At 42.5% G+C, this 22,679-nt stretch overlaps 1 protein-coding gene across 2 annotated transcripts in view; it reads right to left on the bottom strand.

The window, feature by feature from the left end:
* Positions 1-22,679, bottom strand: part of FBN1 (fibrillin 1) — a 226,958-nt gene that overhangs the window by 30,782 nt on the left and 173,497 nt on the right. For both annotated transcript variants that reach the window (XM_050966864.1, XM_050966863.1), the window contains exons 41-50: positions 21,145-21,267; positions 19,377-19,535; positions 18,191-18,262; positions 15,175-15,300; positions 10,478-10,600; positions 6,058-6,183; positions 4,926-5,042; positions 3,926-4,054; positions 2,612-2,731; positions 1,720-1,845 (exon numbers count right to left, since the gene is read on the bottom strand). In XM_050966864.1, the coding sequence (XP_050822821.1) occupies positions 1,720-1,845; positions 2,612-2,731; positions 3,926-4,054; positions 4,926-5,042; positions 6,058-6,183; positions 10,478-10,600; positions 15,175-15,300; positions 18,191-18,262; positions 19,377-19,535; positions 21,145-21,267 (1,221 nt within the window). The remainder of the gene's footprint in view (positions 1-1,719; positions 1,846-2,611; positions 2,732-3,925; positions 4,055-4,925; positions 5,043-6,057; positions 6,184-10,477; positions 10,601-15,174; positions 15,301-18,190; positions 18,263-19,376; positions 19,536-21,144; positions 21,268-22,679) is intronic.

Raw genomic sequence — 22,679 nt, forward strand, 5'->3', positions numbered from 1 at the left:
TGCTGGGCCTACTGTACATTGCATTTGTGAAATTGGAAATTTGTTTGTGAGTTGGGAAGTTTAGATCTACTTGAGCTTTTTCAAAAAGTCTTTGAGATGTCCTTCTCCTTAGTTTGCTGCACTTCTGTGTAGGCAGTAACAAGCATACATCTTTCCATTTAAAGGTGTTCAGTTTTTGATCTCTTTTCTTAGTCAGTTCCATGTTTATGCTCAAAACACTGCATGTGATTCTGGTAGACGGGGCTGGATTAACTATACTGTGGATCTGGGGCTATTAGACTTTGTGGGGCCCCTGTAGACAAGTCTTTTTCCTAATTTAAAACAGAATAATCACAATGATGGCATCGAGGCTATTAACGCTATACTACACTTGCCTTTTAATTAACATCAAGCCGTTCCGTGGTTACATTTCAGTCTTAAAACACGTAGAATATAGTTAAGTTAATTCAAAATAGCCTACTTCTTACCTTAAACAGCTGTTATATTAGTTTTTTTCGGGGAGGGATTTGGGTGCAAGAGGGGGCTCCGGGCTGGGCAGATATTGAGGAGCAGGAAAGGGTGAGAGGTGTGGGCTCTGGAAGGGAGTTTGGTGCAGGAGGGGATTCTGACCTGGGGCAGGAGGTTGGGGTGCAGGAGGGGTGCAAAGTGCAGGCTCCAGCCAGGAGGCACTTCCCACGGGCGGCTCCCAGCTGCTGGTGCAGCAAGGCTCAGGCAGGCTGCCTGCCTGCATGCCGTAGCCCCACGCTGCTCCTGGAAGTGGCCAGGAACCCATCAATGGGAGCGGCAGGGACGGTGTTGGGGGCAGGGGCAGTGGGTGGACCCACCTCCTTCCCTGGGACAACAGAGACGTGCCAGCAGCTGGTTGCTTCCAGGATCAGTGCGGGGCCACAGCATGCACGCAGCCTGTCTAAGCTCTGTTGCGCTGCTGGACTTTTAGTGGCCTGGAGATCGCGATCGACTGGCAGAGGCTCCAGGATCGACCAGTCAATCATGATTGACGGGTTGGTGACCACTGAATTGTATCTAATTATGGATTTATTTTTGTGGGGCCCTCCTTAGCCTGAGGCCCTGGGCTGCAGCCCCTCAAGCCCCTCCATTAATCTGGCCCTGCTGGTAGAACAAAGGCATCAAAACCCTTTTAAAGCAGAGAGCGTTTACTTTTCTTACAACACTGCTTTCAAAGGCTCTTCTAGGCTTTTTTCTTTACCACAACTTCCTGATGAGGAATAGCATGCATTTGATGCTACTTAACCTCTGCTAATTCTTTTTCACATCCGCTCTGTCCTTTTCATCTTCTACAGTAGTATTACTCTAACGTAAGCTCTTCTGTATATTCATCCCCAGCTCCCATTCCATACACTTTGTTCAAAGTTCAGAGTAGCTGCCTCAGTCTTTATTTTCATCTTTTCTCTCCTCTTTTAAGATTTCTAAACTTTTTCTCCAGGTAAGTGAAGAAAGGTTTCAAGGGGATAGGGTTTCGTTGCTTAACTCTGTGCCTTAACCGTAGCTTTTCATGCTAATTGCTCCCCTCTCTTGTGCTGAGCAGACAGTGTGAGAGAGAATCTGGGACAGAGTACATAAGCATTAAGCTTTCTTTGTGAAAAACCACTATTAGATTCCACAGCCTCTTTGTTATATTAGAAACAGGCATCTCGTAAAGTTTTTAGTAAACCCAAAGCAAATATATATAGAGAGAGCAAAATGTATAAAATAACTTGCCTTGGCATCTTCTTCCTGTGGAAGACAGTACAAACCCTTCAGGACATAAGCATGTGAAACTGCCTGCAGTATTGCTGCATGTACCCAAGGCACAGATTTCTGGGTCTTCTACACACTCGTCAATATCTGCAAGAAAAGTATGACAATACTTCAGCAATCAAAACTGCTGTATTGGCAGCTTTAAAACACAAAATGGAATTCACAATACCAGCATAGTAACTGAGACCTAGCAGGTATTACACTGCATAGTTTCAGCTGAGAGCAAATCCCTGTGACCTAATGAAAATAAACGTTAGCGCTCTATTAATAATAAATCCAGGTGTGCAATCAGGGACTAATTTCCAAAGACGATTTCAGTGGGCATGCCCACAATAATGAGACATCTCTGGGACGTACAGGACTTTAAAAATGTCTTTCTTGGGGTCATGTTCTGCAGTCTTTACTCAGGCAAAACGGAAAGGGATTTTTGCTCAGGTAAATACTGAGTGATGACAGTACAGGTTATGGAGCATTGCACATTACCAAGAGAAAAGTAATACTGGGTATTTAGATACCACAGCAATAGGTACCTAGACAGACTAATGGGTTGCCCTCCAAATGAGTAAAAGTCTCTGTGGCTGGATAGCCTGGAAGAATTAATGTAATTATCTTTTTTTTTAAATCGATACCATTTATACTTTATCATACATATTATACTGTACACATGTACATAAAGTTTACAGGATACTTAATTTTGTTGGAATGATTCTATTTTATGATTAGGTTCAGACTCTTGACAGAGGTCAAAAATGACACATCAAGGCATAAAGAGAGGCATGACTATACATATTATTAGGACTGAGAGCTGCTTTTGAGCAGCCTGCATTATGAAATAAGAATGACCTTTACGTACCTTCACACCTGTCATTTTGCAGAATGTATCCAGGAGGACAGATGCATCTATACGTCCCATCCAGGTTCTGGCATGTGCCAGGTGAGCATCTACCAGGCACCACTGCACACTCATTGATATCTGCAAGCAAAGAAATGAAGGTGCAATATTCAGAACAGTTATTGAAGCAGCTCTAATTCTGCTCACATCAAGTTGAGTGCAAAACTCCCGGCGAAAAGGATGGGAGCATCTGTCACTTGCAGGGCTTTCTAAGGGCAGGGAGGCAGTCCCTTTTTACAAGGAGATTAATGTGTTTATAAATTATCTTATAAATCAAGAAAGATTAAAGATTCCTCAGCCCAGGAATCAATATCAATTCATCCCCATGACAGGCATGGACAAGGATGTAAGCAGATTAAACGTAGCTGGCAAGGAGTAGGCACCCAAGAAGTGTGAAGTGCCCCCAAATGCTCACTTTTATTAAGCACCCGAAGCCTTCTGTTATGCTACTCCCTGTGCCTTAAGGCAGTCTCCCCAACCCTGTCCTCCAAGCATCCAGTTTTAAAGAAGGTGAGGGTGGCTTCCTCCAGGAGACCTGTCTACCTTCTTCCCTTCACCACTAATTCCCCACCATCTGCCTTTCCTCATTTGTTCTGTGCCCTGTTGTCTTGCTTTGACCTGATTCTGAAAATACAACTGCATGTATACTCAGTTCTGTGAACAGTGCCACTGAAATTATACAAAGGAGCAACCATAGGGGTGGGAGAAAGGCTCTGCCAGACCAGGCCCTATGCAAGAGTGCATGCTGGCCAGGAAAGGTGTCATACTATACATTTGTAAAGTGCCATTGTAATCTGCAGAGCTATGTACATTCTTATTAGGAAGAATAAGTATTATAGAAGAATGAAGTAAAATCTGACTCCCATGAAAGAGGAAGATCTGGGAAAGTCACTGGACCTGTTTGTTTCCCTCAAATATATGCAAGATGTTTTTTTAAAAAAGATTTTTGTTTTACACGCACTGGCCTGCAAGGTATTTGACAAAAAACAAACAAACACACACACACAATCCAGAGAGGAAATAAAGGTAGTTTTAGCCAGTCCTAGAGCAAAATTCCTTCCTGGCTGTGTGCACAATAACTTAGTGAGTATTTCAAGAAATACAATATTCCAGTGCAGCATGCTCCCAGAGCATCTATGCTTTTCTACAGGGCATAGTGATAGCAGGGGAAGTTCTTCTCTAACCTGCCTCTTTCTCACCATTTTACCTGGGACCACGTGCTGAGGGTTTACGGTCCTCTTGCCATAGTAAACCAATGCTAGATTAAAAACTCACCCACACAGGTCCTGCCCTCGGGGGACACCTCATAGCCATCATTGCACAGACATTGGAAAGACCCAACTGTGTTTATGCAGCGGCCATTCCTGCAGAGCATCCCATTTCCACTTGCACATTCGTCCACATCTAAACCAAAAAACTAACATGAGAAATGCGTGGCGAATATCCACAAAGATTAAATACACGTAAGAAGGAATTCTGTTTATTAAACTGACTTTCATCCTCATAGCACAATATTGATACATTTAGGGTGGCATAATTATTTATCTATCTCTATCTGTAAAGCACTATCCCCATATGTGGGCCCTGATCCTTCTAAGGGATATGCACATATGTGTTATTCCTCCCACCTGGAGCCCCACTTGCCTTCAGTAGGGCCATAGACTAAGACAGCCTTTCACACACTAGAATCCCGTTAATTGCAGAGATTTTAAGTCCACAGTATTTCTGTCCCTTTCTGTCACTTTTGGAAGACAGTCAAAACAGTTTCTTCTGTATCATAAATAGTCTTGCTTTTCTCAAAAACTGTTGGGAAAAACTGCAGCCAATTGATTGTTTTATGGGATTCCCTCCATCTCACAAAAGACAGATACTTAGAACAGACTGTATATTCGGAAGACATATGTTCAAATGGTTGCCAGAAGAGGTGAGTAAATTACGTAGCAAGAGATTAGAGAGACACGGTGGGTGAGGCAATATCTTTTATTGGATCAACGTCTCTCTTATTTTAATTGATCCAATAAAAGATATTATCTCACCCACTTTGTTTCTCTAATATCCTGGGACTGACACAGCTACAACTACACTGCATAGAGTATGACACTGATAAACTGGCTTCCAGAGCAAAGAAATTGCTCTTTACCTCTAACTGTATTGATTATACAGCTGGGATTCGAATTCACTGGAAAAAGATGGTGTTTATGACTATATAATTAGAATAACAGACAATCTTAGAAAACCTGGACTGATCTCAGCAATGGTTTTAGTACCTCCTTACCTATGCAGTCATTATTGTGTGAGAGAATGAATCCATTGTCACAGCGGCAGTTGAAAGAGCCAATGGTATTTCTACATGTTCCATTGCCACATGGATCTTTTTCACACTCATTAATATCTATGAAAGAGAAGCAGCAGGAAGAACTCTTGTTACTAACTCATAGTGAAGAAGATATGAGACAGGGTTATACATTTGACTGATGATGTCAAAAGATGGTTTCTTGAGCAAGGGCTGATCCACAAGCTGCCATCTTGCCCTTTCCAAAGGAAGCATACACTAACCTTGTCTATAACCTTGTCTGCAATCTTCCCAGGGGCTTTTAGGTGGCTAGTCAGTTCTAACCCAGATGCCCAAAATCTCAGTAAGAAAACTGGGTGAAACCCAGGACAGAGGATGTATTTCTTCTCTCCCACTCTAACAACGTCCCAATGGAAAACGGACAAATTGGCCCGAATCGGACTAGTCTTATCTGAGATGAGTACTACGCAAGCAAATGCTTAGAAGGTTTAGATGCAGTAGACTATATTCTGAATTCACTGATTGCATAAGTGGGCACAAGTCCTCTGAAGTCAGCAAGTAATTTGGACCTAAACCTGAAGCTTTCAAAGGGCTTAACATGAAAGCTCTTGTTTTACTTAAACAGCTTTGTTTCTGCCTGGCAGGAAATCAGTCCTTTGCACGCTTCAGCATTAGACAGTTTTACAATTATTGCATTCCAGTGTTGCATTATTAATCTGTGGAACTCATTTCCCTGAGGTCTGAGTGAAACCAAGGGATTAGTGAAATTCTAAAAAGGATTGAATATTTTTATGGAGAACAAAAACATTTCTCTTCAGCTATGTTAGCTAGGATTCTTTTTTTTTTTTTTTAAGTCATAGGTGCTATTTGCTTCAGAGTGTAAAATAACCAGTAACTGATGAAGAATAAACTTAGTCAATGGTCAGTTCTATACATAATTGTGAACTAAGGTGTTTCTTGCTCCTTTTTCTGAAGCATCTTTTACTGGTCACTGTCAGAAGCAAGTCACTGGACGAAAAGTGCCCCTGATCTACTCGGATCTGGCAATTATCATGACAGAGAAAAGGCCTCAAACCCCTTATTCATTAAACTAACAGCATAACTTGATACTTGCCTATGCACATCGTTTGGTCAGCATTGGTTTTGAACCCTGAGTGACATATGCAGTAGAATCCTCCAATGGTGTCAATACACTGGCCATGGCTACAGATATTGGGAATTTCTAGACATTCGTTGCGATCTGTAAATAAAAGACATCTGAAAATTGTTCCATAAACCACAAAGCCAGAAATAAACTATAAGTGGCAACTATGAAAACTTATATCCAATTCATGGTTCTAATTTAAAAGGACAATTGTTCTCTCTGTTGGCAATAAAATATTAGTTTGTTAACACAATGGAATATTCACGGTAAATTAATTTTTGCAACATTTGAAGATTTGGAAAATAATTGGGAAAAGTTACTTACAAGTGACTATTTCTAGCTATAGCAACAGGGCACCGCTGTTAGGCCATGGGAATAAAAATAATACAATGTAATTGTGTGGGGAAATCTCTCTTATGCTGAATTAAATAGCACGTAAACAAAGAAGAAGAAACAATTCTGCAGTGGTTTGGGAGGTTTAAGAGCTTTATCTGTTATGGTTATACATATTTCCAGAGGAAAATACTACTTGCTTGCAGACATGTTTGATTATAGCACGGAATGTAATATGATCGCCTTGATTAACTATCAGAGAATTTATACAAATGAGGAATGGAGCTAACACCAGCCCTTCCCCGCACTAGGCTCTCGGAAAGCCAAAATCCAATGGGCAAGCAGAGTGATGCACAAATAATATGGCTACAATGGGGCACCCAAGTATGGTTGCATCTAAACCTCATCTAAAGTGACATTACGCAAACCATGATCAATGGGAGCGTGATTAGCTTAAAACAGGGACATGCCTGGCACATAATTTGGGTAGCACATTTCCTGACAGTAGCAGCAATGCTTAATTTAGCACCATCCTGCACAGAAGAGCAACAAAAAGTACCATACCACGCAGTGCTGGCCCAGTGCATGACATGCTGCCTTCTGATAGCAGGATGTCTTTTGCACCAGTTGGGTATGTGAGTACTCACTGCTACCCTTGCTGTGAATGCTTTCCTCTGTAAGTTCAGGATTTAACCAGCACTCAGCAAAACACATATAAAGAAGAAGAATGTTTACTATTCAGCACATTTCTCCTCATAATAAGAGGAAGAAGAGATGGAAAAAATCTAGTAGGGTCATCTTGTCTACCTCCATTCCAATGAGGGCTGGTTCCATTCAGTATATGCCTAAGTGTTTTGTCTATTCTAGTTTCAAATGACTCAAGGGATGGGGTACTCCCTTTTCTCTTCAAAGCTATTTCACAATCTAACTATTCTGGCTATTAGTAATTTTTTCCTTATATTCAGTCTAAAGAAAGAAGCAGCTTTTTCCTGGTGATGAAGAGATCCATTATCAGGAAGACCCTTGTTCTGTCTTCACAACTTGCAATGATTACACTCCAAATGTTATGGCCAGACCCTGGGAGCTTCTTTTGTGATGAACACAGAACATTAGGAACTGGGAAGCGGCACTCTCTTAGGCATTATGAAAGGAAGTTGAATGCAAATGATTATCTTGCCATAACAGGTAACACCTGAAGAATTCTATTTAGATACTGAGAAGAGTAACTAGCCCAATCTATCAGAGGCACAACAGGTCATATGTGGATATAATAGCACACAAACAGTTCTAGTATTACCATTTTCCATGCAGTGGTTGCTCTGTGGGCCCAATCCTACAAGGTGCACAACACCCTAAACTCCTACTGATTTCAGTAAGGTTGCTGGGCACTATGCTCAAGGCTTTGCAGGATCAAACCCTTCATGAAACACTTTTATTTTGACTGTGATCGTTCCACCTTATTGTCACTAAATATAAAATAAGAGCAAAATACAGGGAAGTAATGCTTGTGCCTTAGGGTATTGTGGCTCATATCAGAACCTTCCCTGGTTTTCCTGTTCTGCTAAAATGAAGGAGTTACAACAATCATGTTAACAATATGCTAAACATTTGCATGTGTTGCCATGTATCTTAACAAAACAAGCTTTAGTTCTCAAAGAGATTTTCTTTTCTGCCCCTACACCCTTTTCCCGCGGTCTTGTAAAACAATGCAAAACTGCACTGCAATGAAAAGTGCACGTTCTAAAACTCAAAAGCTTAGAAGCAGAAAATCCAAGGAAAATATTATCCAGTTCCTTTGTAATTATTATTTTGTCCAGAAATGTATACAATGTTTATAGCCACTTGGCACACGATCCTCTATAAAACCTTTGCGATTCTTTAAATAATCAAGATAACAAGAATACCCTTCTTGCTATGATGTCGTCCTTGGACAACAGAGTGAATGGAACACAGAAATGTAGTCCCAGTCAAATAAGTATATTAAAATAATCTTTAGGTTCCTGTTTAAGTCCATAAAAGTGTGAAAAGCGCCTTCTTAAACTTTCCAAGCTAGCTATTGAACATCACCTAGCAGATAAGACCACCTTGTCATCAGAGACTCCTAAAAGACAGTGATTATTTGTGAAAATGTGAGAGGTAAATAGTGTGCTAAAACTGAGGTTAAGATTTTGTCACGGTTATTTTTAGTGAAAGTCACGGACAGGTCGTGGGCAATAAACAAATATTCACGGCAGCCCATGACCTGTTTTTTACTAAACATAATCAGGGGTGAGTGGTGAGCTGGAGTGTGGGGGGGTGTTAACTGGAGCCCCATGGCGGGGACAACTGACAGCCTGAGCCCTGCCAGGAGGGTGGGGGAACTGCATCGCTACAGTGGGGGAGCACATGGCCCTGGCTGAAGCCATGGGGCGGGGACAGGGGCAGAGGCAGGGCGCCCAGCCCCAGCTCCAGCCCCGGCTGCAGCCATGGGCCTACAGTCCAGTCTCCGGCCCAGCTGTAGGTGTTCACAGCTGAAGCCGCAGAAGTCACAGGGTCTGTGGCTTCTGCGACTAAAATCATACCCTTAGCTATAACACATTTAGCAAGTGATAATGCAAACCATAGAAATTATGTAGAACAGGGATTGGCAACCTTTGGCCTGCGGCCAGCCAGGGTAAGCCCCCTAACATCCCTTGGCCCGCGTCGCTTCCCACAGCCCCCATTGGCCTGAAACAGTGAACTGCGGCCAGTGGGAGCCATGATTGGCAGAACCTGTGGATGCGGCAGGTAAACAAACTGGCCCGGTCCGCCAGGGGGCTTATCCTGGCAGGCCGCATGCCAAAGTTGCCGATCCCTGATGTAGAGGAAGGGGGAAAATACTGCACATTCCCTGGGAAGTTTTTGAATTTTCAGAGCCAGAAAACAGTAATTTTTCTTGGCTTCACCTCCAAAGATATATCACAGATAAAGGGTTAAGCACAACAGAGTTAGTTCAAGGAAGGAGCTTTAGGGATAGATGGGCACAAATGGCCTATTTAGATACCTAACTGCTTTGAAAATTTCCCCGTTAGTCTTTATGAATTTTCTGACTGTAACATTGACCATATAAGTTCTTCTAGTTCAGTTTATTCTTCGTTTCATTTTCATTTTTAAGGTTAATTAAATAAAAGATAGAAAAATATTAAATGGCCTTGAATGAGATTCGAATAATCTTTATGCGCTGTACTATACTACTCCATAGCCAGACACTGTGGTCCGTTATGGAGGTACAAGCACAGAGTCCAACCAGCTAACACTAGTCACGCAGTAAGCATTGTACTGAGTGCAAGTCAAGGCCTATATTTTAGTTAGATTTTACTTTTAACCATTAATGAAAATACTTCATTCAGTGTTTGATTCAAAGGATACACTCTTTTGACAGATGACATTTCAAAGCCCCTCTTTGAGGTTCTCTGATTAGACTTATTTTGCAATCACACACCTGAATTTTTGCAGGCATGAAGTGTATATAAACCATGAGAGAGACAAAAAAGCAGAACTTTCATCAAAACCATTATTTATTGTTAGGAGGCAGGTCCTTACAGCTCATAAACATAATCTGCACACATTCCAACAGAGTAGTGGTCCCCAAACTGTGGGGCACTCCCTCTATGGCAGTGTGGAGGAATGTCCAGGGGGCACAGCAGAGCCTGGGCCAACTCCCATGGGTGGCCAGGGAGGAAGCACCACCCAGACCCTCTCTGTCCTCCGCTCCGGCCACGGCCCCAGCTACAACCCCGCTCTCAGCCTCTGGCCACAGCCCCACTTCTGGCTGCAGCCCCCGGCCCAGGACAAGGGCGGATCAGGGGGACACATTCCATTACTGGTAAGGGGAGCACGAGAGGAATAGTTTGAGCACCACGGCAATAGAGGGTTGTTGGGAGGGAAAAACCTACCTTCTCCCTACATTCTTATCATATTAGTTTAGAGTGACACAAAAAGTACAGCCTGTTAAAGAAAGAATATGATTTTAAAGGTTTTATTTTTGAAAGCATTATCTACTGCATACTGAGATACAAACAAGCCTGGAAATACTCACCAGTGCACTGGCCTGTTGACGTGAACCTATAGCCAGGTTTACACTCACAGCGATAGCTGCCAGCCGTGTTGACACATTCTGCATTTCGCTGACACACTGGTCCATTCTGGCATTCATCCATATCTATCAATGCAAGAAAGAATATGATTTTTATGATAAACTGACAACGGACAAGAAAAAAAATGTATTTTTAAACTCAAAGGGATGCTCTCTAGCCTACAGTTCAGGAATTTTTTTTTGTTTGGTACCAAATTTAATGTATTTTTTTAAATGTAGAGAAATATATTTCAATGAGAGTAGGTTTTTGGTTGGATTTAAATATTTCCCTACCATGATTCTGAACCTGCATGCAATCCATCACTGAAATTCATCCCTTTGCAGGTAGCCAATAGAAGGCTCTTTTGAAGTCTACAGGCCTTTGGCTGGCACTCTGACCATGGGTGAATTTCAATCCGTGACCCCAGTCCTGAACTATGAACTATGCAGGTGGACTGCTGTGTCCACACAAAGATCCACTGAAGTCTCTGAGGCTCCACACTGATCATAGTGCAGGATTGGAGCCCAAGTGTGGAACTCTCAATGACTTTAACAGGCATTCAACATCAATAGTGACACGCAAATAAGACTTTTAATATCATTCTTTCAGTTTTTTTACTAGAGTACTAAGACTCTAGTAAAAACACAGGTGAGAACAATTAGGGGGAAAAAATCATTTTCACCCAACAGGTTTTCTTTGAAATATTTTTTTCTTTTGAAAATTCTTAAACTGAATTATTAATTCTTTACCTGCAACTTAATTGGTAAGATTTTTGTTTTAACTAATTTTCCTCCCTGCTGCCTACCAACAGAGCAGATGAGCAAATGACACATTTTCCATCTGTAATATTGACCAGTGTCAGTTCCAATTTATTTACTGCAGGTGGCTGGGGGTTGCATGGGATGCATCCATTTACAATAGCTGTACTATTGTACTGAAGTCCTATAAGTGAGCAGGATCTGAAATACCTGATTTCATGAATAATGCAAGCACTAGTTACCCACAAAGAGGAAGACAGCATGAGAAAGAAGACAGAGTGTGAGCCACTATGGTAGCTAGAGGCAGTAGTGTATAATAATGAACATGAGACCTGGGCTTGAATTTGTGTTCTCACTCCCCAAAGTGGCATGGACTGGAAGCATTAGAGAGGCAACATGTGCATCTTCCCAGGAGTGGAGTGTTACCTTAGTTATTCAATAGTAACCCCTAGGCAGCAACAACAAATGAGATCTGAAAGTGTATTATTTTAGCTCGTCTGGCTGGAATACACTGTGGTGGGAGAAGGGGTGCATACAGGAAGGTGAGGATTTATATGAAGAAACAGATAAGGCCTTCAAGAAACCAAAGTTTTTTTCTGGGTGGCCTATTGCCAAGTGCCTAGATTTCATGGACTTGTCAGCTTCCCTAGAAGTGCTTTGGTCCTTTAGGGGAGGGTATATTGTTCCCTGGGAAAGTTATTGCCTACTGGCAGCTGTGTGAAACTGAGGAGATATAGTACCCAAAGCAACTCAGCATTATTCTTCAAGAAGAAAATACAAAGCATTTTGTTTGTGTTTAGCTGTGGTTTTTTAATCATACAATAGGTTTTAAAAGATATATTTTTCATTCCAGATACTATTTTGAATCTTGATAAATGCATCAGCCACATCCCACTAAAGAGCATCAGCTAACCTATGGGACATAGAAGATGCTCATGTGGACAGGCAGTGTGATCTAGTAGAAAGAGAACTGGACTAGGACTCAGCAGATAAGGATTCTATTCCTGGATCTGTCACTGACTTGCTCAAATATGAAACCAAAGAACTACTAACTGCGGTATGTAACCTATCGTTTAAATCAGCTTCTGTGCCAGATGACTGGAGGATAGCTAATTTTTCAAAAAGACTCCAGAGGCAATCCTGGCAATTACAGGATGGCAAGCTAACTTCAGTACCAGGCAAATTGGTTGAAACTATAGTATAGAACAGAACGATCAGACACGCAGATGAACATGATTTGTTGGGGAAGAGTCTACATGGCTTTTGTAAAGGGAAATCATGCCTATTAGAATTTTTTGAGGGGGTCAGCTAACATGTGGACAAGGGTGATCCAGTGGGTATAGTGTACTTGGACTTTCAGAAAGTCTTTGACAAGGTCCCTCACCAAAGTCTCTTAAGCAAAGTAATCAATCATAGGATAAGAGGGAAGGTCCTCTCATGGATCAGTAACTAGTTAAAAGACAGAAAACAAAGGGTAGGAATAAATGGTCAGTTTTCAGAACGAAGAGAGGTAAATAGTGGTGTCCTTCAGGGATATGTACTGGAACATATTAATAGATGATCTGGAAAAAGGTGTAAACAGCGAGGTGGCAAAATTTGCAGATGAGAGAAAATTACTCAAGATATTTAAGTCCAAAGCAGACTGCGAAGAGTTACAAAGGGAGCTCACAAAACTGGGTGACTGGGTAACAAAATGGCAGATGAAATTCAATGTTGATAAATGCTAAGTAATGTACATTGGAAAACATAATCCCAAATACATATACAAAATGATGGGATCTAAATTAGCTACTACCATTCAAGAAAGATATCTTGGAGTCACTGAGAATAGTTCTCCTAAACAGCCACTCATTGTGCGGCAGCAGTCAAAAAAGCTAGCAGAATGTTAGGAATCATTAGGAAAGGGATAGATAATAAGACAGAAAATATCATAATGCCTTTATATAAATCCATGTCATGCCCACACCTAGAATACTGCATGCAGTTCTGGTCACCTCATTTCAAAAAGGATATATTAGAATTGGAAAAGGTACAGGGAAGGGTAACAAAAATGATTAGGGGAATGGAACAGCTTCCATATGAGGAGAGATTAAAAAGACTTGGACTTTTCATCTTAGAAAAGAGATGACCAAGGGGATATGACAGAAGCCTATAAAATCGTGACTGGTGTGGTAAATGTTATTTACTCCTCCACGTAATACACAAACCAGGGGTCACCCAACAAAATTAATAGGCAGCAGGTTTAAAACAAACAATAGGATGTACTTCTTCACACAGTGCACAGTCCAGGGTATGTTGTGAAAGCCAAAACTGTAACGGGATTAAAAAAAAGAACTAGGTAAATTCATGGAGGATAGGTCCATCAATAGCTATTAGCCAGGATAGGCAGGGATGCAACTCCATGCTCTGGGTGTCCCTAGTCTCTGATTGCCAGATGCTGGGAGTGGACGATAGGCAGAGCTGGTGCAACCCATTAGGCAACCCAGGTGGTTGCCTAGGGCACTAGCATTTGGGGGGCGGCATTTCGGGTCCTTCGGCAGCGACCGCGGCGGCTGGAACTTCAGCTGCCCTGGTCGTTGTCGGCATTTAGGTGGAGGGAGCTGGGGCAGGGGGAGCCAGGGAGGGCTGTCTGCAGCAAGTAAGGGGGGGCACGGCACGCAGGGGAACCGCTCCCTGACCCAGCTCACCTCTGCTCTGCCTCCTCCCCTGAGCATGCCGCCCTGCTCCTCTTCCTCCCAGGCTTGCGGCACCAATTAGCTGATTGGTGCCGCAAGTCTGGTAGGTGGGAGAAGTGGAGAGGCGATGGCATGCTCGGGGAGGAGGCAGAGCAGAGGTGAGCTGGGGTGGGGAGCTGCCACATGGCTCCCCGGGCCAGGGGAAGCTGCCGATGGGGGCGCCTCAGGGAGGAGGAGGTGGTGGAAAGCTGCCACATGGCTCGGGGCGGGGGGTGCAAAGTGGAAGTTTCGCCTAGGGAGTGAAACATCCTTGGATCTGCCCTGATGACAGGGAATGGATCACTCAATGATTGCTTGTTCTGTTCATTGCCTCTGATGCACCTGGCATTGGCTGCTGTCGGGAGACAGGATACTGGGCTAGATGGACCATTGGTCTGACTCAGTACGGTCGTTCTTATGTTCACAACCACCACAGAGAATGAAGGAAATTCATATCATAATCTTTAATTGTTTAATGACAGTAACTAAGGGCTTTTGTACATGGCATTGCAAAGCACTCCAGAGAGATGCGATATGTTACATGCACTAATGTGCTGTGCTCTGACTGTACAGACTGCACAGACCACGGTGACGTGCTCTAAAAGGTGCCTAGTTGTCTAGTCCAGGCAGCTAAAGCACATGTGAGCTCTCTCTACAAATCACATCATTCTAGGGCATTCTGCTAGCACCGAGTAGCCAACCCCTAACACACTTTTAGGGAACGTTTATCCAGATTTACTTGATATGGAAATCCACTATAATTTTTTTCATCATGCCTTTTGAATATTTACACAAATCTTGTTTTCATTAGGAAAAAAATATCTGCTTGGAAGTGAATGCTGGTCTTAATCTGACATGGGAAGGCCACCCACTGCTCATATTTACATCCAGACCACAAAAAGTAAGAAAAGTCACTTGCCACAACTGGTTGACTCAAACTCATTCAAGACCTTTATACTAGCTGGAAAATCTAGTACTTCGTTTCCAATAGAAAACATACACGGCACCAGAATTTCCAGCGAAAAGCCAAAATGTCTTCATTAAGACACTCTTGGCCCACATTTCTCTGATCCTAGTATATACCCTTGTTATGGATGAATTTGCAAATACATCAGATTTGCCGGTGTTTGAGTTACCAGCTTACTAATGATCCAATTTCTATTTGTGATGGAAGTATAAGCCTCTTACCTTCGCAGATCAGCAACTTGTCATTGTAAAAGAATCCCACTGGACATTCGCATCTGAAGCTGCCAACCATGTTTATACAGACTCCATTCTCACAGACTCCAGGGATCTCTCGGCATTCATCAATATCTGTAACAATTGATTTTTAAATAGTCTGAAAGCACCAGTTCATACAATCCCCTTCTATAGCAATTTTTCCTTATTCTCATGGGATATTATCACAATGTTTATATTAGTAGTATGATCCTGTTACTGTGTAAAAAGGTATTAGACATTCAATAATTCCTACACATGCTGGAAAGCTAAATAGTCTACTCAATGGCTCTCATTTTTCACTATATCCAAGATATGCCCAACCCAGGACTCTCAAATTCCATCCCCTATCTGATCTGTCCACTTCCTGCCCCTGACATGCCTCCTGCTATCTGTTACGCTGGAGGTGAGGCTGCAGGTGTGAGAAGCAGCAGAGCCATCTTCACCAGCCTGCATATCTGCAGAAAGTTCTCCTGCATGGGGACAATTCTCCACTTGCCATTTCTAGCCACTTTAAGGCCACTTTGTGCTACTCACATGGAACAAAGTGTCCTTAGGGTACCAGAGAATCCAGCCTAACCTATTTTGTTGTCAGGTGAGAGTTATATAAACTGAGCTTCTTCTGTATTAATAAAAAAAAAAAGCTCATTCTCTAAGAGGCTGATCAAAGAACTCACTGAAGTCAATGGAAAGTCACTGTCTTTAGATCATGCTGTCCTTCAACATTTGTTATAACTCAACTTTACATCCACTTTCACCATCTGTTAAAGCTTGGTTAGTTTTACGCCCTTTTACAGAAGTTTTGAAAGTACCAGTGACTAATGATATTTTAAATGCCTGCAACATACTATGCTTTTGCATTGATTATGTCCAGCAATTGTCCTTCCTGTTTTAGTAGATTTGTGAGGCAATTCATTGTTTTTGGCCCTAAAAATGCAGCCAAAATATAAATAGTACAAATCTCACTTACTGGGCTCCTTAGCTATATGTCTCTTTAGGGGTCTACCTTCAGAATACAGGTCAGAAAATCCATGGACGCCTTTTCCTTTAGTAAAGAATGCTGTCTGCAGGGATCCACAGAAGCCAATGAACATTATGGGAAGTGATACACTACACAGCTCTCTTTACACCTAAGGTAGTTTGCTTCTGATTTTGAAGGGGGCCAGTTTTGCTCCTGGACCAAGCTTTTAATTTCCTACACAAGATTTGATGATGCTGTTGATTTTTAGCCTGCCGATTATAAAAGAAGTGAGTCAAGGCAGAACCTAACTCTGTTTTTGTCTCCCATCATCAGAATCAATCATCCCATATAAGGATGCAGAACTCTAATGGAAAAAGTGGAACATAAACATAATGGGAAGAAAGTAACTCAGCATTTCTGGCACTGCATAATATGGACTGCTCCTGCAGTGGCGTAAGCCAGTATGCCTACTGCAGTGGTTCTCAGTCTTAACATTGTGGGCCACATATGCAGTTCTCCACGGGTTATGTGGGCCACATCCACACAATATCTATACTACCTGGAGGGCGCTGAGGATGTCACATGGACTGCAGCTGTGTGCTGATTGGGCCGCAAGCGGGCCATGGGTTGAGAACCACTGGCCTAGTGTGTGTAAGAAGTGGGAGTGGCTACTACTGCCCTCCTGAAGAAGTAAAAGAAGCAGTTCAGGTATCACAACCCAGCAGGTCCTATGAAGGTCCCAAGAGTCACTGAAGAAGTGTATGTTTGCTTCACAGCGTAGCCCTTGGTGAGCAACTTGTCTCACCAGTGTGGCTGGTGGCTAGGGATACACTAGTACATGAGGACACCAAAAGTCAGTTGCATTGGCTGCTGCACTCCAGTTTGAACAGGGCTAGCAGAATAAAATATTACAGCTGCCAGGGGTGCAGGCTGCAACACGTGCTATTAACTGCTACAGCAGGATCTGCACATGGTGCACATTTACATTACCCCACCCCTACCTAGGGTGATTCCATCCTCATTTGCACAGTGCCACCACATTACATTGCACAGACAATGCTCAGACCATGCAGGGCTGGACACAGTCTCACATGACTGCCTCTGATTGAGCAGGTGGTGGGGCAGGTACTTTACAACTTGCCACCTAAAACTCATGTGTAACTTAATTTGCTGGTCATAAGGTGCAAGATGGATTTTGGTCAATGAGATCTGGTGCTTTGCTCCTCAAAAGACCAGGAACAAAATGTACAATGTGTTTCTAGTAATTCTTTTCCTTATTATACACTATATCTTATTAGAATTGATTGTTAAGATCCTATTGTAGGGTTCTGTAGGGCACATCACCATAATATATAGATGATAATTCACTTTGTTGCTGTCTATATACTCTAGTTCTACTTGTCTGTTGTACAACACTTGCTCCACATCTTATTTGCCTTTTCATGAGAATAAAAACAAAAGGAAGCCCCCACTAGGGACTTTGGCCTCTTTGACAAAACAAAACAAAAAGAGAAAATGAGGAATTCATTTGTCACACACAATACCAATGTTACACATGATATCACATGTGAGGAATATTCTCATGGAACAGAAAAAGGGACTGTTGGGTTAAATCAATACACAGAGGGATTGGTGTGAAATGTCAGATTAAATCTGTGCTTTAGTCAAAAGGAAACACTCCTAATTCCTCTGAAACCCAATGTTAATTGGCCTTATTCTCAGAACCTCTCCACTCTGTGGTGTCTACAAGCCATTCATCTAGCTCAATTACCATTTCTTCAGCGCTTTAGCTTGCCGTGATCACAAGCAGCAATAATCAGAGCTGCCAGCTAGGAGGAGTTAGGCAGAAAGTTTGCAGGATCTGATTTAAGACAAGGGTTAAGGGTTGCACAGAAGGTTGAATTTCGTGGCATTGTTTAGTCTTTATTCCTCTCCAGGAAAGAGCTGACTGTGAAAACAATGCCTCCCTTTCCCTAGTACATATGTAGTGTGGAATTTAACTTCAAACAGAGTAATCCAACTCACCAACTGGTAAACCTGTATAAATGTCAATGAAGAAACCAGGCCTTTGACTTCCACAGAGTGTTGCAAATTCATCTGTAGCAGAAAAAAAAGACAAACAGTTATCCTGAATGTATCAAATTAAGCAAGTAATTTCACCCGAAGCCTGAGAGAAATGCAGTCTCCGTTTTTTTTCTGTACCTCTTGAGGGATGGATTTTCAAAGAAGGTATGTGGTACCTTGCATGAGTGCAAACATTACTGTCGGATTTGTAATGGGGTTCTGATCCCAAGCCCAGTGAAGCCAAATGGAAAGACTCTCATTGGCTTCAGCGGGCTTTGGATTGGATACTTATTTAGGTATTATTATTAGGTACACACTTGTCAAGTTATGTGGGTGCATTGTATTTTGTATGCACAGGTCCAGGTCTGTACTTCACAAACCTGTGTCGTAATTAGGAAATCGACACATTATTTTCAGAAATGGCAAACGACCAGGATGGAGCCATTTCTCAGGTCTGATAAGTCTGTTTTGCACCTGCTCGTCAGCATGAAGCAGAGGACCGCCTGGTGGATCCAGCTTGATGAAAATTCCCCCAGTGTGGAGGAATCGTGCAATGGCACAGGACTGTCAGAGCGACTCCTACGCTACACGCTTCCTGTATCCCGCATAGGGACCATCCTTGGAAGGGGTTGAGGTGCCCCTGCAATCCCTGGCTGCTAGAAAGGTTCCTTGGGGCTCTTGGCAGCCATGAGTAAAATACAATTGTGTTTTATGATGAGGACTGCACTGGGCCTGGCTGCCCCAGGATCAGGGGAACCTAACGATGGCTTAGCACCACCTATGACCCCACTCCTGGTCACATGCCAAACACAGCTTGGCTGGCCCATAGCATCTGGCCCATATATGTTTGTCATGGGGACAGATGAACAATCGTGCAGAACAAAGTCCTCCAGTAATTCACAGAACAGGCAGAGCATAGCAGCAAGAGTGCAGAGTGCTCTACAATGACCTACTCATGTTCCTCAACCCTTACTTGAAAGGATTATCTCCAGGGCACAAGTATAATGAGAAATTTATTATTTAATATTTGTATATTGTACAAACACAAATGCACAGCACTTTCCTCTCTCGAACAATTACTTTTATCGCAGCTTGCAGTAATCATATTGTTAACAGGGCCTTCAGCTACCTTTCAAATTAAACATACCTGTGCTAGGGATAGGGCATTGTTCACAAGGCTTATTCCATGCACGTCCAATATTGTAGGAACAGCAGCACATTTTCTTGGTCATATTGAAGAGCAGTTCTCCATCACAGGTTTGATTGTCAGCATAATAATTTCTGTAGCACAGACTCCTCCTCATATCTGCAAAGAAAACGAAAGTATAATGACGGTACTGTGTGTTAGCACTTCACTGAAATAGATGAAGTGTCAATGAGAGACCACTCTTATTAGACAGCCTCCTTTCCCTCAAGTTCCTGGGCACAGTTCTGCGCTACCTTTACTAGGTCACCTCTTTTAAACATCTGATCTGTAGGTCCCTCAAGCAGTCGCTGAAGGTAGCTTGTTCTGTAGTGTTTTATATTAGTCACCCCCAGCCATTGTAGAGTCACCCCTAAAATTTACAACAAAAATCAATCCCCACCCCAACTGGCCATAACTCAGAGCAGACTCATCAAAGGATGCACTAGGCCTGCAAACCCTTGCCCAGACTTGAGCAAACCTGAGCACATTTATGGCTGATCTCAAAATCATGCACAGTTTGAGACTTCACATCATTTTGATGCAAAACCAGGTGAAACTCAGTGGTTTTCCCAAATTTCACATGGAGATTTTAGGTCTGTATCAGTTCGAAAGCCAAAGTGAAAGATGGAGGGGGCCAAACACAGCTAAACTGAAATCACAGGAAACAAGATTGCCATACCTCAGGGGAGTTACTGCAAAGCTTATACACCGTGATAAATCTTGAGAGGTGGACCCAAATCTGTACTCACTGACACCGGGTTCAAGGGTTGCATAGTGTCAGGAACAGGAGTATTTAGCCCATCTTCTCTTGATAAATGTCCTTATACTAGTGCAGGCCACGACCATGTGCACTATTTTACAACAGTACATATTCAGGGTGAGACTGTGCCTAGCCCTGCACAGATTGTGAGGCAAAGGTCATGGGGGTCTCCATCTTCTGGTCCGGAGACAGGGCTGGGCACTGTATCAATTCTTGAGCATAAGGACAGGCATCACAAGGAGTCTGGGATTCTATTAGCACCACTGGTGTTAGACTCCCCAAAGTAGGAGATATAGGACAAGTGTGCAGCCATGGTTAACAATACCTTTGTGAGCTCTGCTGGGGCGGTGTACATCACCCCTAATATGGCCAGTGGTTTTACAGCCACTGTCTGGCCTTAATGCTCCACAAAGGTATGGTTATTGGTCTTTTGGGGCCTGATCTTGGTCCCACTAAAGTCAATGGAAGTTTTGTCACTGACTTCAATAGGAGCAAGAACAAGTCCTTCATGTTAGCAATTTCCACCATAAAAACATTATAGCCAGCCAACAGTTTTTACAATGAACTCTCCAGTTAGGAGATCTGTGCAGCGATCAATAGCAGATATGGCTCATGAAAACTCACTCTTGCCAAGAGATTAAAATGTGAAATTCATGCCATACAAAGAGTAAATATGACACTTTCTGCTGTGGGTGTAAGGAAATGGGAACATGTCGTTACGCTGATTTAAACAGACTCTACATTGATCTGTGAATTGTAGTTCTTAGTAATGCTCTGACGAAAACCTGTCTTCATGGACTGAATACAAATAAAGAAATAGGCCAGAACCTCGGCTGGTGTCAATGGGCATTAACTCCATTCAAGTCAATGATAATTCTTTTGTATAAGTGAACTCCATAGAGCTAGGCTGATTTACACCATCGGAAGCTCTGACATGAAATGTAGAAGGAACACTTTAAAAAAACATACCCATACAGTTGTTGCCACCATTGACTTGCATGTAGTCGGGAGGACAGATACAGGTGTAGTTCCCAACAGTGTTATAACAAGTGCCAGGCCCACAAATGCCAGGTGTTTCACATTCGTTAATATCTATAAGAAAACAATAAGACATGAAATAATTGCAGCAGATTTTGGTCTACACTTCTTCTGTGAATCAGTGAATTTGGGTTAAGCTGTTTTAGCAGCGCTAAATCTGAGCTACTGGGTCATGATGGGGCAGGCCTGCATCACAGAAGGGGTATTCCATGATTAAACAGGTCTATAGGTGAACCTACGGGCCTCACAACTAGCCAGGGGAGTGGGTCCCTGGCATACTCAATGAGTCCAGAACAATGAGAATCCATTTCCTCTCTGCACTTGTTATCCAGAAAAAATTTGGAGACGCTTTGAAATAAGGTGGCATCAGGACAGATCACACATTCTACACTCCTGGTCTCTCTATCTCTTTGTGACAAAAGGGCTCTGCAATCAGTCTGTCCAGGTGTGTCTGCAACCATAAGTCTGACAGGGGTCTACAGCTGGTGGATAGAGGCAGAGAGCCCATCTGAACATAGGATGCTGCAGTGGACTGCTCAGGCCTTTAGGGAATTTGAGCTATTGAGCAGGGAAGGTGAAAGAGCTGCACCCATTAAACAATGCCACACGCACATCAAGGGGTTCCAAGCCAAGGCACCAGGATAAAACTCACAGCGTAAAATATATTTAAAAAATCATTAAGTAGCCTTCTGCATTTTAAACAATCTGTAGGGATAGGTAGATTTGTATCTCCTCTCTACGATACACGAAACCAGATGCTGAGCTCTACATGGTGCAGAACTTCACAGAAAGTATTTGTGTCTGATTTTTAATTTAAATTTTTAATTTAATTCTCCAGTGCATGAATCTTCCTGTAGGTTTGCACAGGGCTCTACACATTGTGGGCACTATGAGAAACAAACAATTATAGCAATGAGCTGGGAGGCTGAAGGCAACCTGGAAAATGAAAAACTAGTGATCAGATTTGGGGAGTTGGGCTAAAACTTTGTACAAAATACAACCTGATGGCTGCAGGACTGGGTTTAAGTGTATGGCTGTGATGTTCTGAATGCACACTACCTACTGCAGAGGAGAAGGGGAGAGGGAAGGTTGTAATAAGACAAATATTTTCAGTCAGAGTCTCAGATCATCACGCTTTAGGCTGCAGGACGATGGACAATGAGCTTTGGTTAAAATGGATGATGCCATTTCAGCCAACCCACCAAACACAAGCAGAAAGCTGCTTGTTGGTTTCAGTGCATGGTCATGTAAAGAATTATATTGTCCATCAGCAAACTGCTATTTCTTAGAGATGATCAAGAAATGACGTTTTTATGCGACTGGAAACTGAAAACTGTTAGATTTTTGTTTTTGACAAATGCAAAAATTTGCAAAAATTTCCATTTAATCGAAAAGGAATTTTCTGTTGAAAAACTTTTTGAAGGAAAAATTTTGATCAGCTCTACTATTTCTGCAATTACACTGCT

This window comes from Gopherus flavomarginatus, chromosome 9 (assembly GCF_025201925.1).
Source record: "Gopherus flavomarginatus isolate rGopFla2 chromosome 9, rGopFla2.mat.asm, whole genome shotgun sequence".
NCBI lineage: Eukaryota > Metazoa > Chordata > Testudines > Testudinidae > Gopherus > Gopherus flavomarginatus.